We start from the raw sequence: 18,264 nt of genomic DNA, 5'->3' as shown, positions 1-18,264 counted from the left end.
TGTAACACAGGTGATGTGCCTGCTGGCACCACACAAGCACATTCTTTGCCTACTGCCAAGATACTCCTTTAAGTTCCCTAGAGTTTGTCCTTGAATTTGCAATATTATGTATGCTACAGAATTCATTGTATGCACGTTACCACATCATGTACCAAATCAAGTCGGCCTTCTCCAGGTCCCATCAACTATACACTGTCACTTGGTGGGACCCAGGGGAAGAGCCTTCTCTGTGGGAGCCCTGGCTCTCTGGAATCAACTCCCCCCAGAGATTCCTGTTGCCCCCACCCTCCCCGCCTTCCGTAAGAGTCTAAAGACTCATTTATGCCACCAAAACTGGGGTCAATAGATTCTACCCCTAGCCAATGAATGTATAGCAAGTTTGTTTGAATGGACATGTGTGTAAGCTAATAGGCTTTTAAAAGTTTTTTTAATGTAATTCTTAATTTTAATTAATCATATCTCAATGGACAGTAATCCCTCGTTTTTCATGGGGGATGTGTTCCAAGACCACCCGTGAAAAACAAATTTCTGTGAAGTAGAGGAAATATTTTTTTAATGTATTTAACGAATATTTGGACTTTTAAAACCCACCCTTTGCATTAAACTGTCATCCTATAATGTTTCTCAGCTGGAACTACATGTGATATCCTACCATTTTCTTTAAGAGTACAGTAATACTGTAGAAGAATTTTATTAATTTTTAATGGATTTAAATTTTCAATGGATTTAAGCCCCCTTTGAAAACCCGTGAAATAGTGAATCCGCAAAAGATGAACCGTGAAGTAGCAAGGGATTACTGTATACTGTTTTTATATGTTGTAAGCCGCCCTGAATCTTCAGAGAGGGGCGACATAAAAATTTAATAATAATAATAATAATAATAATAATAATAATAATAATAATAATAATAATAATAATGTAAAACTGCGCATGTACATAGCTAAAGTAGCCTAAGAGATAGCATTCATTATAAGAGAGCTGGGCGGAAAAATAAAGCTGGCTTCACTCGCTCCTACATGTCTCTTGTCTCTCTTTGAACCCTTCTCCATTCTTCGTGGCAGAAAAAGGAAGGGGAAGAAGGAAAACAAAACCACCAAACACACTTCCGGCCCACAGTTGCTATGGGAAACGGCCGTGACTGAGAAGCTGAGGGAGGTTTTAAATCGTTTCCCATTGTCGAGGCAGGGAACTGGTTTTGCTCCTGTTATATATCATAATTGGAACTCTGAGTTAACTCTTTATTGACTTAACAAGGAACTACAGGACAGGCACGAACTAGAACTGAACAGACACTGGAATAAAAACGCCTCAGCCGTGCCTGACAACTCTTATAAATAGCTGTCAGGCGCGGCAGCCAATCCGGGCTCCAGAAACTGCCGCTCCCGGAACTGGCCAATCAGGAGTAACTCCGGCTGTTGCTAAGGTCGCAACACCTCTCTTGTCTAATAAATGAGGTTTCCAAAGCCCACCCCCTCGGTCTGCTCACGTGTCACTAAAATGGAGCTGGAGCTTTCCTCGGGTGATTTCCTCGTAGCGTTTGCACAGCAGGCTGATGACTTCCGTCTTGAAAATGGATTCCAGAAGCGTATCTGCCTCGGCTTCATGCAGGATGAAGAAATCATCCTGTTTCGTGCTGGGGAGAAAAGAGGCGGGGGAGGGGGAGGAGGAGGAGAAAAAAGGATGTCAGTTCTCTGGAAAGAAGGACAGATGCCTCAGAACCCCCCGAGGACCCCAAATAACGCTCGTGACAAAGAGGCATCTCAGCCAGGCGTGGTTTGTCTTACAAGGACCAGCAATTGCAAAAATCCTTTCTCCCTAAGTTCTTAAATCAAAGTTTTTTTTCCTAGTCCTCTGGTCAGGGGTGGGCTACTGCCCAGACGGGTGGGGGGGAACGCAGTGGGGTAGTGAAAATTGATTGATTGATTTTGTCCATTACACAATGAGGGTTTTAGTGGGTATACACATAGTAAAATACATAATGAAGGTTATAGAGGATATACTCATAGTAAAATATATCTAAGAAAGAAGAGAAGAGAAGATATAGGAATAAAACATATCAATGAAAGAATAGAAGAAGAGATATAGGAATAGAAGAAAGATATAGGAGAGCTAATAGGACGGGACGGAAGGCACTTTACTGCACTTATGCAAATGGAGCTCCACCCCAGAGGACCCAATTTGCACTGAAAGATGTTGAAAGAAAATGCAGGGCGTCCTGCATAAGCCGCGCCCACACTGTGGTAGTAAAAATTTTGGTAGCCCTTCACTGCCTCTGGCCCAATTATGTGTTGGGAGTCTGGAAGAAGCAGCTGGGCCTGTAGGCTTTGAAATGAGGGGGAGAAGCAGCATTGGGTTCCTACTGGTGTGCTTGACGCCATTGAACCGGTAGTAAAAATGGACCTGCATGCGCAGCTTCTTGTGACCGGTGGGTGGGCATGCACACCTGTGCAAGATTTGGCTTCTGCGAATGCGCAGAAATCTAAATCGTGCAAGGATGCACACCCGATTTTGCCAATTTTCAGCATTTTTTTTGCTGCCATGCAATCAGCAAAATCTCTCACATGTCCATCGGGCGAAATTTAGCTTCCTGCACATATGCAAAAGCCAAATCTTGCACAGGTGCACCCGTCCACCCATTGGTCACCTAGAACTGCGTGCGCAACTGCATCAGTAGCGGTGGCGACAAGGAATCTCAACTTTGATCTTGTATGAATGATGGCACTTCCCCATTCAAAACTGATGTGTAAGATGGGGATCTTCCCAGTGGTGAAATCCAATATTTTTTACTACCGGTTCTGTGGGCATGGTGTGGTTTGGTGGGCATGGGAAGGGAAGGATAATATTATTAATAATAATAATGATAATAATAATAACAACAACAACAATAATAATAATAATAATAATTTATTAAATTTGTATGCTGCCTCCCCTCTGTGGACTCGGAGCGGATACTGCAAAATCCCTATTCCCACCCCACTCTGGGGCCAGCCAGAGGTGGCATTTGCTGGTCCTCTGAACTGCACAAAATTTCCGCTACTAGTTCTCCAGAACCTGTCAGATTTTACCCCTGGATCTTCCTGCACTCAAGGCCTCCTGTTCAATGAGCAGAGGACAACTGTGACTAGAAAAAAATGTCTCCTGCTTTATTTGTTGTGCCACTACTGCACTACACACCAAGACTACTAGACAACATTTCCCCCACGAACGCCATCACTTTGCTAAACATAATTCCCTCACCACTGTCAAACATAGAAACATAGAAGATTGAGGGCAGAAAAAGTGCTCATGGTCCATCTAGCCTGCTCTAATAGTATTTACTGTATTTTATCTTAGGATGGATATATGTTTATCCCAGGCATGTTTAAATTCAGTTACTGTGGATTTACCAACCACGTCTGCTGGAAGTTTGTTCCAAGCATCTACTCCTCTTTCAGTAAAATAATATTTTCTCACATTGCTTCTGATCCTTCCCCCAACTAACCTCAGATTGTGCCCCCTTGTTCTTGTGTTCACTTTCCTATTAAAAACACTTCCCTCCTGAACCTTATTTAACCCTTTAACGTATTTAAATGTTTGCATCATGTTCCCCCTTTCCCTACTGTCCTCCAGACTATACAGATTGAGTTCATGAAGTCTTTCCTGATAAGGTTTATGCTTAAGACCTTCCACCATTTTTGTAGCCCGTCTTTGGACCCGTTCAATAAGGTTGCATTTCTCTTACTATTAGTCTTCTCATAGTTTCTATTGTTAGTTCTTAAAGCAGTTGGGTTGGCCTCCGTGCCTTTTACAGGATGGGAATGCAGCTCACCTGAGAGACACTCGGTTGACTCTTTCGACCTCCAGTTTCTTCTTTAGCACCTCCCGGATCTGGCCTTTCTCAGGCCCCTTTTTCACCTTCTCTCGGCCAATCAGGCACAGGTGTTTGGGTGTTAAGATTAAGTCCCGCTTGATGGACTGTGCAGATGAAAAATAAGAAGGAAATAAGTTTGGAAATAAGTTAATTACCGTTGGTAATCTGCTCCAAAAAATTCCTTTTTTCTTTTTAAACAAGTACTGAATTTCAGAAAAAAATATAAAATACAAAGATCCAGTAAAAATGGTTTCGAGGGAAAAAGAGGGAAAGCAAAATTAGGGGATATAGACAAGAAAAAAAAGGAAAGTATAAGTAGTCCTTGACTTAGAATCATTTGTTTAGTGACACTTCAAAGTTATAGTGGCATTAAAAATGACTTATGATGTCAATTCGCACTTATAACCATTGCAATCGTGATCAAAAATTTGAATATTTGGCAACCTAATCCTACGTAGCTTCTTCTCCGGTAATCTCACACTACTAACCAGAGCATACAAAACTTTTGCCAGACCAATCCTTGAATACAGCTCATCTGTCCAGAACCAAACCGCATTTTGGACATAAACACTCTAGAAAATGTCCAGTGATAATTTCCTAGAAGAGCCCTCCACTCCTCCACTCACAACAGAATACCCTACGCAACTAGACTTAAAAATCCTAGGTTTAGAAAGTTTAGAACTATGTCACCTTAAACACGACCTAAGCATAGCCCATAAAATCATCTGTTACAACATCCTTCCTGTCAACGGCTACTTCAAGCTTCAACCACAACAACACATAAGCACCCAACAGATAAAAACTTAAAAGTAAACTGCTCTAAACTCAACTGCAGGAAATACGATTTTAGTAACTGAGTAGTTGATGCTTGGAACTCAGTACCAGACTCTGTAGTGTCGTCACCTAACCCCCAAAACTTTACTCTTAGACTATGCACTGTTGACCTCTCCCGATTCCTAAGAGGTCAATAAGGGGCGTGCATAAGTTCACCAGCATGCCTACCGTCCCTTTTTCTGATGTTTCTCTTTTACTAGTATTATATCTTTGTATACCACTAATAAATTTAAAAATAAATAAATAAACTTGACAAATGGCAGGAATTATTTCAGGTTTTGGAAAAAGAGTTCGGTACTGGAAGACAGACATGTTGGAAGATCAACTCCATCTTACCTTAAACCGCCTGTCATACTTGTTGACTGAATCGGCAAAATCGATTCTCTCCCTTCTGCCCAAAAACTGACGCAGTTCTGGTTTGTCCTCCATGCCCAGATAATCACCCACGAAATTCCGGTTGATGCTGTTTCGTCGTCTCTCTTTGAAGTTGTACAGGATATGGGATGCTTCATAAAGAAGGGACGACAGGGGAAGAGCAAACAGTGAAGTGCAGTAGACATTGGTGGTTCTATAGAGATGGTTATATGACTGATAATTATTTATTTATTCAATTTTTTAATGCCACCTTTCTCCTTAGACTCAAGGTGGCTTGCAACATGATGTAAGCCTTACAACATGCTTATAACATGTTAGCAATAGCACTTTTTGACAGAGCCAGCATATTGGCCCCCCAATCTGGGTCCTCATTTTACCCACCTCGGAAGGATGGAAGGCTGAGTCAACCTTGAGCCGGTGATGAGATTTTATTTTATTTTTATTTACTATTTATTTTATTTATTTATCCATTTGTCCAATACACAAATACATAGAGAGAAAAATAGACATGTAGTAATCAGTGTTCCCTCTAATTTTTTGGGGTGGGTGGGCGGAAAAGTATAGTGTCTGAGCGGCAGTCCCTTCGGGACTGGGCGGCACAGAAATATTAAATAAACAAACAAACAAACAAATAAAAAACCCACCCTGTTTTGCCTCAGAGAATTTCAAAATAAAATACTGTACTGTGTGTCTATAACAGTGAGCTCATAATAGGGCAACTCTATCAATATCAAAATGCCACTTAAATAGTTGAGCTAGTTTCAAACTAGATTTTGATTTTTTTTCTCTCTTCCTTACTCCCATTCTTTTTCTTTCTCTTTTCCTTCCTCTCTTTTTTCTATCTGTTTCTCTCTCTTCCTCTCTCTCTCCTTCCCTCTCACTCTTTCCCTCTCGGCTTCTGGGCAGGTTTGAAAAACTCTGAGTTGATGATGATTTTTAAGTGAGCGATTGCTCACTGCTCAGCTTAGAGGGAACTATGGTAGTAATATATATAAGGGTAAAGTGAACTTAGAGGAGAGGATATATGAAAGAAAGAAAATATATATGATAAGTGAGAGAAAGGAAAGACAATTGGACAGGGGACGAAAGGCACAGCAGTGCACTTATGTACCACTGATACGCAAATCTAGCAGTCAGCTTTAGTGGCCTGCAGTACTGCACTCTACCCACTGCGCCACCTCGGCTCTAATGTTATTGATTATTAATATGAGGGAGAATGTGCAGTTCAAAAATGTGAAAAGCAAATATTTGTTATAAATGAATTGGAATCTCGCAGTTACTACCTAACATACAAGGTGACTGGAAGGGACTGGGAGGTCTTTTAGTCCAGTGGCCCAGTTCCATAGAGAGATCTTTCCACAGATTGGTGGAGTGTGGTTTTGCATGCTGCCTGCATCGCGTGGATGGGGCTTCGCTTGTTTGCATAGCCCAGTTTCTGGCATGACACGGCAGTGCCGGTCCATGGATTGTGGGTTGGGACCCCTCTTCTATTCTAAACCCTTACTCAAAGCAGACAACCTTATAGCAAATGTAGAAGCTCTTATATACTGTCAAGGATTAGCTCAATCCTAGGTGATATTCCATTATGTTATCATATAAGGCAAAAGAGGGATGTAGTAAGCACTTTAATGAATGCTGAGTCATAGGGTGTAAACTGCAATCTGGTTGGGCCAGAGCATTATAGAATGCAAAGCAACTTTACAATGATAATTGGCTTTTTATGTTGGCTGTTTATGTTGGCGGTAATGTTAGTTAGTTGAGGCAGTTTGAGCATGAGTTAATTGAGTTAGAGCTGTAGTGTTGATATGGGGAAACCTGGATTGGTTTAGTATCTACATGTAAGTAAGCTTTACTGCATATTGTTAAAGCAGTGTTTGCTCCTGTAAATAGAAGACTAAGACTGTTATGTTCGTTTAAAGAAATAAAGAGAAATTCACTGATTGGTTAACGCGGATAGTTTTAGGTTGCCACCAACAGAAGATGTTTTGATCGCACTGAAGAATAAAACTCTTTATTACTGTTTTTTACAAAGTGTCTTCATTATTTCTCTGCACTGGTTCCTAAATTGCCACACTATAAATTATGTTATCTTGTCAAGTCCTACTGTGTGACTCTGTATATATGGACATATACTGCTCCACAGTGCTTTGCAGCCCTATCTAAGCAGTTTACAGAGGCAGACTATTGCCCCCAACAATCTGGGGTCCTCATTTATCCACCTTGGAAGAATGGAAGGCTGAGTCAACCTTGCGCCTGATGAGATTCGAACTGCCAAATTGCAGTCAGCCAGCAGTCAGAAGAAGTAGCCTGCAGTACTGCATTCTAACCACTACATCACTGTGGCTCTTATACCATCCTGGTCAAACAAGTCTATTTTTGAAAATCTCCAAAATAGAAGTTGGAAAAAAAAACCCTCCTACCTTCTTCTCGCATCTGCTCATACTTCCTGACGGCGATGTGACGGCGCCACGCTTTCTGGATGACCCGGGCGTACCCATCAAACTTTCGTTCCCGCATCTCCTCTAGGAGGAAAAGCTGGGGGCAAAAAGAGAAAGGGGGAAAAATAAATAAAATGAAGGCAGGAGGAAGAGAAAGGGGGAAAAACTTGCATTTTTTTTAAAAAAAAAAATTAAATTTTGTTTTGTCAAGTATGTATTGATAGTATACAAAGATATAACAATGTTTATATACATGATACATAAGAGAGAAACATCAGGACAGGGGATGGAAGGCATGCTGGTGCACTTATGCACACCCCTTACTGACCTCTTAGGAATCGGGAGAGGTCAATAGTGGATAGTCAAAGGGTAAAGTTTTGGGGGTTGGGTGATGATACTACAGAGTCAGGTAGTGAGTTCCATGCATTCAACTACTCGGTTACTAAAGATGTATTTCCTGCAGTCGAGTTTTGAGTGGTATCCTTTAAGTTTGTATCTGTTGTGTGCTCTTGTGTGGTTGTGGTTGAAGCTGAAGTAGTCGTTGACAGGGAGGACATTGTAGCACATGATTTTATGGGCTATGGTTAGGTCATGTTTAAAGTGACGTAGTTCTAAGCTTTCTAAACCTAGGATTGTAAATCAAGTGGAGGAGTGGAGGGCTCTTCCAGTAAAGTATCTCTGGAAATTCCAACCAGCCCTATCAGGTAAACAGGACCAAGATCACAACTCCACAGGAAGGCTAAAACTACTTTTATTGAAATAGCTACGATAACAGAATCTTGCAACCTGGATTGTGCTACCCCATCCCTTTATATGTGGATTAGGGAGGCGACCCTTTCCAAAAGTTATCTTATTGTTGTGGACTGAAGATATGAGGGGCGCTTAGTGCTCTCTGAGCTTGGTCGATATGAGCCAAGGTGGCACAATGGTTAGAGTGCAGTACTATAGGCTACTTCTGCTGCCTGCCGGCCTACTGAAATTTGGTAGTTTAAATCTCACAAGGCTCAAGGTTGACTCAGCCTTCCATCCTTTACAGGGTGGGTAAAATGAGGACCCAAATTGTTGGGGGCAATAGGCTGACTGAACCAGTTAGAGAGGGCTGTAAAGAAATATATAAGTCTAACTGCTATTGCTATTATTTTCTTGCATTTTGGGGGGGGGGCAAAGAATTTTTTTTCTCTCTCCAAAGACAATACAATAAAAATTATAACAACAACATCAAATTGTTTTACAATAAATCAATTTCAGGAAGTTATAGAATACAATGCTATGTAGTTTTCTGTGTATGATATGACTGTATGTATGCTTTTTATATACAGTATTGGGGTTCCTTGTTTTTAGACTTTTAAAAATGTATTATTGTTATTTTAGAGTTTAACTATTAGATTTGTCATTATACAGTAATACCTCATGATACGAACTTAATTGGTGCAAGGAGGAGGTTCGTAAGACGAAAGGTTCGTAAGACGAAACATTGTTTCCCATAGGAAACAATGTAAAGTCAATTAATCCGTGCAACCAAAAAACCCCCCGCAAAAAAACGGCTTTCGGCGACTGCTGGGAAGCCGCGCGGCTGTTTTAAAAGGTGACAGCCGGGCGGCGGGGCTTCCCAGAAGCCTCCCGAACGCCGGTTCATAACTCGAACAAAGTTCGTAAGAAGAGGCAAAATTTTTCTGAACCCCGGGTTCGGGGGGGTGCTGGGAAGCCCCCCAGGCCGGCTGTCACCTTTTAAAACAGCCGTGCGGCTTCCCAGCTGTCTCCCGAAGCCGAACGCCAAAGCCGAACTTCCGCGTTCGGCTTCGGGAGACAGCTGGGAAGCCGCGCGGCTGTTTTAAAAGGTGACAGCCAGGCTGGGGGGCTTCCCAGCAACCTCCCGAACCGAACCCGGGGTTCAGAAAAATTTTGCCTCTTCTTACGAACTTTGTTCGAGTTATGAACCGGCGTTCGGGAGGCTTCTGGGAAGCCCCGCCGCCCAGCTGTCACCTTTTAAAACAGCCGCGCGGCTTCCCAGCAGTCTCCGAACGCCGGTTCGTAACTCGAAAAAAGTTCGTAAGAAGAGGCAAAATTTTTCTGAACCCTGGGTTCGTATCACTAGTTGTTCGTAAGACGAGGGGTTCGTATCTTGAGGTACCACTGTATATTGTTTTTATCATTGCTGTGAGCCACCCCGAGTGTACGGAGAGGGGCGGCATACAAATCTAATTAATAATAATAATAATAATAATAATAATAATAATAATAATAATGCTACCACCTTCACTTTTGATATCTGAATAATAATAGCTGCCCAATTTTCTAATGCTATAAAAATATACTATTGCATATTTTTTATAGCCTAAGCTAGGTAACATTATCCATGCTCAGCTACAGATACAGATAGTCCTTGACTTAAAATAGTTCATTTAGTGACCATTCAATGGTACAACGTCACTGAAAAAAACAACTTTAACCGTTTATCATTCTTATGAGCAGTGAAGGGCTGCCCATTGCCGGCACTACCGCTATGCTCCCGGGGTCCAGCACGGGCGCGCAAGCGGGCAGCGGGCGGGCATGTGCGCATCAGCATGAGATTTGGCTTCTGCGCATGTACCCAAAGCCAAATCTCACATGAGGACACACGCACGTAAGATTGTGGCAATTTTTGCCAATATTTTTGCTTCTGCACATGCACAAAAGCAAAAAAGCAGTGAAAATCGCCGAAATCGTTTGTGCGAGTGTCCTCATGCAATATTTGGCTTCGGGCGCATGTGCAGAAGCAAAATCTCATGTGGGGGTTTGCATGCGCCTGCTGGGGGCGCACGGCTGCTCCCGCATCCCCGATTTTACTACCACCCTATATAATGGCCCGCACCAGGAGCAGCCTAACGCTGCTTATGACATCCCCATGATCAAAATTTAGATTCAATTAAATTCAATTTATTAGATTTGTATGCCGCCCCTCTCCGAAGACTTGGGGCGGCTCACAACAACAATAAAAACAGTATAACAATGGAACAAATCTAATAATAAAATTACATTAAAACCCCCCAACAATTTAAAAACCATACAACACATACATACCAAACATAAAATATAAGAAAGCCTGGGGGAGATGTCTTAATTCCCCCATGCCTGGCGATATAGGTGGGTCTTGAGTAACTTGCGAAAGACAAGGAGGGTGGGGGCCGTTCTAATCTCCAGGGGGAGTTGATTCCAGAGGGTCGGGGCCGCCACAGAGAAGGCTCTTCCCCTGGGGCCCGCCAAACGGCATTGTTTGGTCAACGGGACCCGGAGAAGGCCAACTCTGTGGGACCTTATCGGCCGCTGGGATTCGTGCGGTAGAAGGCGGTTCCGGAGGTATTCTGGTCCAATCCTTGGCAGCCGGTTCATGTTTATGACGATTGCAGTGCCCTGGGATCATGTGATGCTTTTTAGGGTCCTTGTAACAAGCAAAGCTAATGGGAAAGCCAAATTCACTTAACAACTGTGTTACTAACTTAATGACTGCAGCAGTGATTCGCTTAACAACTGCGGCGAGAAAGGTCGTGAAATGGGGCAAAATTCACTTAACAACTGTCTCACTTAGCAACAAAAATGTTGAGCTCAATTGTGGGCATCAGTCAAGGATTACCTGTATTCAACAATCCTGAATACAAATACAGTGGTACCTCTACCTAAGAACGCCTCTACTTAAGAACTTTTCTAGATAAGAACCGAGTATTCAAGATTTTTTTGCCTCTTCTTAACCATTTTCTACTTAAGAACCCGAACCTGGAAAAAAATTCCCAGAAAATTTGAGAGCAGCATGAAGGCCCAGCCAGTTTCCTGCCATTCCCCCTGGGTTTCTCTCTCTGGTGCAGTGTATGGGAGGCAGCCTTGCGCTGAGTATGGGAGGCGCGTGCTACTCCTCGCCACCTCATAGTCCCTCTTTTTTTTAAGCCTTAAAGTTTTGTATTTTTTTGATTCCCGTCACTTCACCTTCTTCCTTCAGCAGCGTCTGTCCTTCTCCTCTTCTTCTTCCTCCTCCTCTTCCTCCCACCCAAATTCCGAGCTTTGTTGTGGGTGGCTCTGGCTCAGCTCCTGCCCCAGGGAATGGGGAGGTGGATGCAGGGGAAAATTCAACATGTCACAGGCCTGTGTTATTGCCGACAGAATCAGTTCAGAGTTTAGTTTCCTCGGATGAAGAAGAAGGTGGGAGTGACTCGGCAGGGGAGGGCTTGGCACACAGCCCAGGCAGTCGCTCTCCCTTATCTTCCGTTGATTCAGATGATGACATTTTGGACCCACGCAAGCGCAGAATTATGCGTAGAAGAGACCAAATAAGAACATATTACAGGAAATAAGGGAGGCCACTTGTGTTTGGTTGGAGCTCCAGTAATTACGGCTGCTGCTATAAATAGCAGCATGTGGGTTTGGCCATTGTGGAAGAATATCTGATCAGAGATCGTCAGGAATCCTGTTTTGCTGGACTTTGTTGCTTTTTCATGCCTTTGAAACCAAAGCAGAGCAACGTGTGTGTGTGTGTCTCACTTCGTTGAAAGAAGAAGGGGTTGAAAGAAGAAGTTCCTTCACAGCTGCTAGCTAAGTACTTAATGACTGCTTAAGGGAAATTGTACAGACTACCCGGTTGTTTTGGGAAGAGTGCTCTTTGCAATACAAAAAGAGTGCTTAGTTTATTTTGAATTTTGTGATAAAGAACATTGTTTTGAATTTTCAAACATGTGTGTGTGTCTGAAATTTGTACCCTTGAATTTTCGGGAGGCTCCTATCAGAGAGCCTGGCAGAACAAGCTTTTATTTCTTTCCTAATGGATTTGCACGCATTATTTGCTTTTACATTGATTCTTATGGAAAAAATTGCTTCTACTTACAAACTTTTCTACTTAAGAACCTGGTCATGGAACGAATTAAGTTCTTAAGTAGAGGTACCACTCTATTCTCCTTTATCGATACTTACTGTTTTTCCTTTTGTCACTTTAGTAACAAACCTTGCATATCTCCATCAAGGTTTCCTTCCTTACCCTCCAACCCTGTAAGTCAATTTATAGATTGTATTTTTCACCTGACATCAACTATGGAAAAGGACCCCATTTTTCAAAAGAGCTAAGTTTGTCTAGCTTACCGACTCTGGATTCTTGACAAAAACCTTTGTGCGGCCCATCTGGTACTGATCCACATCCATGTTGACAGACTTTAACAAGTGCTGGACGCCTTGGCGTTCATCCCCTCGCCACCTTGGCCAGGTTTCTGGGGTCAGGATGGCATACCTTAAAAAAAAAGGAGTACAGTGATCCCCCGCTCGTTGCGAGGGTTCCGTTCCAGGACCCCCCGCAACGAGCGGGTTTTCGCGAAGTAGCGCTGCGGAAGTAAAAACACCATCTGCGCATGTGCAGATGTTTTTACTTCCGCAGCGCTAGCGAGCAGCCAAAGATTGGGGGTGGCGCGGCTGTTTTAAAACGTCGCCGCCGGCATGGGGGGCTTGCCAGCACCCCCCGGACCCCAAACCCGGGTTTGGGGGGCTGCTAGGAAGCCCCCCATGCGGGCGGCGACGTTTTAAAACAGCCGCGCTGCCCCCAATGTTCGGCTCCTCGCTAGCGGGCAGGCAGGCGGCGGACAAGCCGTTCGCTGGCGCCGCTCGCTCGCGCTTCCCAGCTGAGTCCTGAAGCGAATTCGCTTCAGGACTCAGGTGGAAAGCGGCGAGAATGAACGGCGTGGGCGCGGGACGCGCGAGCAGGCGGCGGACAAGCCGTTCGCTAGCGCTCGCTCTCGCCGCTTTCCAGCTGAGTCCTGAAGCGAATTCGCTTCAGGACTCAGGTGGAAAGCGGCGAGAATGAACGGCGTGGGCGCGGGACGCGCGAGCAGGCGGCGGACAAGCCGTTCGCTAGCGCTCGCTCTCGCCGCTTTCCAGCTGAGTCCTGAAGCGAATTCGCTTCAGGACTCAGGTGGGAAGCGGCGAGAATGAACGGCGTGGGCGCGGGACGCGCGAGCGGGCGGCGGACAAGCCGTTCGCTAGCGCTCGCTCTCGCCGCTTTCCACCTGAGTCCTGAAGCGAATTCGCTTCAGGACTCAGCTGGGAAGCGGCGAGAATGAACGGCGTGGGCAGGCGAAGGGCGGGCGGCAGCGAGGAGTTTGCGTGGGCGGTGGGGAAACTCCTTGCTGATGCCCGCCGCTCGCCCTCCCGCCAGCAAGAGGGGGAAGACCCAGGGAAGCCGCCCAGCAGCTGATCTGCCTGGCGCCATCTACGCATGCGTGCCCATAGACAAAAAGGGCACGCATGCGCAGATGGTGTTTTGACTTCCGGGTTCAAAAATCGCAAATTACCCATGGTCAGGGACGCAATAACCGGGGGATCACTGTACCTGTATGTGCTCAGATAATAACCTGAAAAGTGATGCTAACATTCAAGGAATCCATGACTATAAGTGTAACCTGTTTACTGAAGGTTATTATCAATTATTGCAATGATATGATATTGCCAATAAAGCATTTCATTATTCTGAATTATTTAAAACATAAAAATTATACCCCCCTCTAGGTGTCTTGGGAAAAAGTTACCTTTTAGCTAAAAGGTCAAACCAACCATGATTGGATTAAGAACCTGTATGCTGAGTTAAGGCAACTCACCCCTTCTTGATTAGTTTAAGGAAATAATTATTTGGAGTTCTTGACTTTAGGTAATTGAAATCCTTCTCTTTGTTTAGTTAATTAAGATGCTCTCCTGTTTATTTAGCAACCATTGTACCTGACGGGATTTGTCTTTATGCTATGTGTCACATATTAAACTATTTACATTGTAATTAGGTTAAGAATTACAGTGTTCCCTCTATTTTCGGGGATTCAAACTTCGTGAATAGACTATACCACGTTTTTTTCAAAAAATACTAATTAAAAAATACTTCGTGGTTTTTTTTCTATACCATGGTTTTTCCTGCCCGATGACATCATACGTCATCACCAAACTAATAATTTTTGCAAATAAATAACAAAAAATATAATTATTGTTAATAAATAATTATGTTTATGAATATCAGAATCACTAAGTGTCTTATTCCATGGTGAGTACCCGTAACAATGGTGAGTGAATGGTTGTTAAGGGAATGGGGAAGGGTAATTTAGGGGTTTAAAGTGTTAAGGGATGGCTTGTGATACTGTTCATAGCCAAAAATGGTGTATTTACTTCCGCATCTCTACTTCGCGGAAATTCGACTTTCGCGGGTGGTCTCGGAACGCATCCCCCACGAAAATCGAGGGAACACTGTAATGTTTTATATTTGTACTGGTTAGTTTCTCAGGAATTTCATGCTGGCCGCTTTCTCTCTAATGAGCTGGAGATATGAACTCCCAGGCTGCAAATCTTAGTCCTGGAAAGTGACTCTGGCAGCTTGAAACAGATTCACGGTTCATTGAAACTATGCAAAATATATCATCGGCATGAAGGAAAAGGATTTGAACTCAGAAAGTCCTCTCATCTTCAAGTCTCCGGCATCCATGATGAGGAACGTTGTTTGCCACGATCACCTTCTCTTAGAAAGTCCCTTATATACTGGCAAGGCATAGCCAAGTGTCCAATAGATCTATTAATGCTAAGAACCCCTTCTTTTCAGGTATTCCTGTCTGGACCACATTCTCCTGACTCTTGCATCTAACTGGGGGTCCTCCTTCTCCTCTGATTCCTCATCATCCTCTAACTCAATAAGTCCCATAACTGGGGGTGCTACAGTCTCCGGTGGTTCCTCAGTCTCCAATTCCCCTTCACTCTCACTCTCAAACTCAGGTGGCAAGAACACTGGCCTGCGATGCCAGTTCTCCTCCGTCTCCTGGTCCTTGAAATCTGTGACCAGCTGAGCCAGATGTGGGCCACTCACAACACTATATCTATCTATCTATCTATCTATCTATCTATCTATCTATCTATCTATCTATCTATCTATCTATCTATCTAACTAACTAACTAACTAACTAACTAACTAACTAACTAACTAACTATCATCTATCAACATAGAAACATAGAAGACTGACGGCAGAAAAAGACCTCATGATCCATCGAGTCTGCCGTTATACTATTTTCTGTATTTTATCTTACAATGGATATATGTTTATCCCAGGCATGTTCAAATTCAGTTACTGTGGATTTACCAAACACGTTTGCTGGAGGTTTGTTCCAAGGATCTACTACTCTTTCAGTAAAATAATATTTTCTCATGTTGCCTTTGATCTTTCCCCCAACTAACTTCAGATTGTGCCCCCTTGTTCTTGTGTTCACTTTCCTATTAAAAACACTTCCCTCCTGAACCTTATTTAACCCTTTGACATATTTAAATGTTTCGATCATGTCCACCCTTTCCCTTCTGTCCTCCAGACTATACAGATTGAGTTCATTAAGTCTTTCCTGATATATTTTATGCTTAAGACCTTCCACCATTCTTGTAGCCCGTCTTTGGACCCGTTCAATCTTGTCAATATCTTTTTGTAGGTGAGGTCTCCAGAACTGAACACAGTACTCCAAATGTGGTCTCACCAGCGCTCTATATAAGGGGATCACAATCTCCCTCTTCCTGCTTGTTATACCTCTAGCTATGCAGCCAAGCATCCTACTTGCTTTTCCTACCGCCTGACCACACTGCTCACCCATTTTGAGACTGTCAGAAATCACTACCCCTAAATCCTTCTCTTCTGAAGTTTTTGCTAACACAGAACTGCCAATACAATACTCTGATTGAGGATTCCTTTTCCCCAAGGGCATTATTTTACATTTGGAAACATTAAACTGCAGTTTCCATTGCTTTGACCATTTATCTAGTAAAGCTAAATCATTTACCAAATTACAGACGCCTCCAGGAATATCAACCCTATTGCACAATTTAGAGTAATCTGCAAATAGGCAAACCTTCCTTACCAAACCTTCCCCTATGTCACTCACAAACATATTAAAAAGAATAGGACCCAGAACAGACCTACCTACCTACCTACCTATCCAATCATCCATCTATCATCTACCCCTCCATCCTCAATCTATCATTTATCTATCAGTTTGATAACAGTAACTTAACTTCTTACCTTTGCTGGAATTTATGAAAGATTCTTCGGTATGCAAATCCAGCTCGGCGGACTCGGATATTCTCCTTCAGTCCCAGGTACTCCACTTGGTGCTTCACCCTGCAAGGTGTAGGTGTAACATAGCAGGGGGATGATGCACCTCTCAAGGACATTAATTTTATGAAAATTGCCAACGAGGGAAGACGTCTTAGAAATGGGAGAGGCCAGGCCAATTGGCAAGTACAGGTAATCCTCAATTTACAACCTTTGTTTTAGCAACTGTTCAAACTTACAATAGCACTGAAAAAAACTGACAAACAATTGATCCTCACTCTTATGACCATTGCAGTATCCCTATGATGGTGCTTCTCAAATAGTGGGGCATGCCCCCCCTGGATGGGCATAGAGCGATGCTGGGAGGGGGTGTATGTGACTCCAGGGAACATGCGTGGTCCCTCTCGATTGATTTCCCCCAGACAGGGAGTGTTTTTCCATTGCACACTGTTCCGAGCCCGGAAGAGAAGGCGGTCAGGTGGAGCAGGGGTGGCTGCGTGGGTTCTTGTTGTTCTCGGTGGGCGTCGCAGTAGCCATGAACGGCGTGGCGAACCTGCTGGTGGACAAGGAGGAGCATCCTCTACCGCTGGGTGAAAGCTTTGAATGGTACCCTAAAGCAGTGTTTCCCAACCTTGGCAAGTTGAAGATATTTGGACTTCAACTCCCGGAATTTCCTAGCCAGCGAAAGCTGGCTGGGGAATTCTGGGAGTTGAAGTCCAGATATCTTCAACTTGCCAAGGTTGGGAATCACTGCCCTAAAGCTCCTTCCACACCATTCGCTGTGAGCGCCCGGCAGAGGAGACGCTTATGGGTTAGGCCGGCAACTCCAAACATCAGCTTGACTAAGGTGGCCTGGCTCTGCCAAAAGAGGGCCCTAACCACGGTAGACTATGCTTGCCTAACCGAAAACGGGCTCCACTGAGTTCAAGTGTGACTCACTGCCAGGTAAGTGGGTAGAGCAGTCTTCCTTAGCCAATATTTTATTTATTTTATTTATTTATTGTTAGAGTTGAAAGGGACCATGCAGGTCATCAAGTCCAACCCCCTGCCTGAGCAGGAATCCTGGAGCACCCCAGCCAAGTGGCAGTCCAATCTCCTCTTGAAAGTGTCCAGAGTTGGGGAGTTCACATCCTCCGCAGGCAGGTTGTTCCAATGGTTGATCGCTCTGACCGTCAGGAAGTTCTTCCTTACTTCTAGGTTGAATCTCTCCTTGGTCAGCTTCCAGCCGTTGCTCCTCATCCGGCTCTCTGGTGCTCTGGAGAATAGAGTGACCCCCTCCTCTCTGTGGCAATTCCTCATATACCTGTATACAGCTATCATGTCCCCTCTGGCCCTCCTTTCCTCTAGGCTATCCATACCCAGTTCCTGCAATCTCTCTTCGTAAGTCTTGGTTTCAAGTCCCCTAATCATTTTGGTTGCTCTTTTCTGCACCTTCTCCAGAGTTTCAATGTCTCTTTTGAAGTGTGGTGACCAGAACTGGATGCAGTACTCCAGATGTGGTCTGACCAGGGCGTAGTAGAGTGGTATTAATATTTCCCTGGTCTTGGAGTGTATCCCTCTGTTGATGCAGCTTAGGATGGTGTTGGCTTTTTTGGCCGCTGCTGCACATTGCTGGCTCACGTTTAGTTGATTATCCACCAAGACTCTTTCGCAGTTACTGCTGCTAAGTGGAGGTTTTCCCAGGCTGTATGTGTGTCTA

The 18,264-nt window shown here is 43.9% G+C and overlaps 1 protein-coding gene across 1 annotated transcript in view; it reads right to left on the bottom strand.

Moving 5' to 3' along the window:
• Window positions 1–18,264, bottom strand: part of MYO1F (myosin IF) — a 92,134-nt gene that overhangs the window by 6,868 nt on the left and 67,002 nt on the right. The window contains exons 18-23 of the mRNA XM_070746623.1: window positions 16,533–16,631; window positions 12,598–12,742; window positions 7,480–7,594; window positions 5,021–5,190; window positions 3,809–3,954; window positions 1,487–1,633 (exon numbers count right to left, since the gene is read on the bottom strand). Coding sequence (XP_070602724.1) covers window positions 1,487–1,633; window positions 3,809–3,954; window positions 5,021–5,190; window positions 7,480–7,594; window positions 12,598–12,742; window positions 16,533–16,631 — 822 coding nt within the window. The remainder of the gene's footprint in view (window positions 1–1,486; window positions 1,634–3,808; window positions 3,955–5,020; window positions 5,191–7,479; window positions 7,595–12,597; window positions 12,743–16,532; window positions 16,632–18,264) is intronic.

Source organism: Erythrolamprus reginae, chromosome 1 (genome assembly GCF_031021105.1).
Source record: "Erythrolamprus reginae isolate rEryReg1 chromosome 1, rEryReg1.hap1, whole genome shotgun sequence".
Lineage (NCBI taxonomy): Eukaryota > Metazoa > Chordata > Lepidosauria > Squamata > Dipsadidae > Erythrolamprus > Erythrolamprus reginae.
Note: the sequence above shows the minus strand (reverse complement) of the source record. Positions and strands in the feature narration are given on the sequence as shown.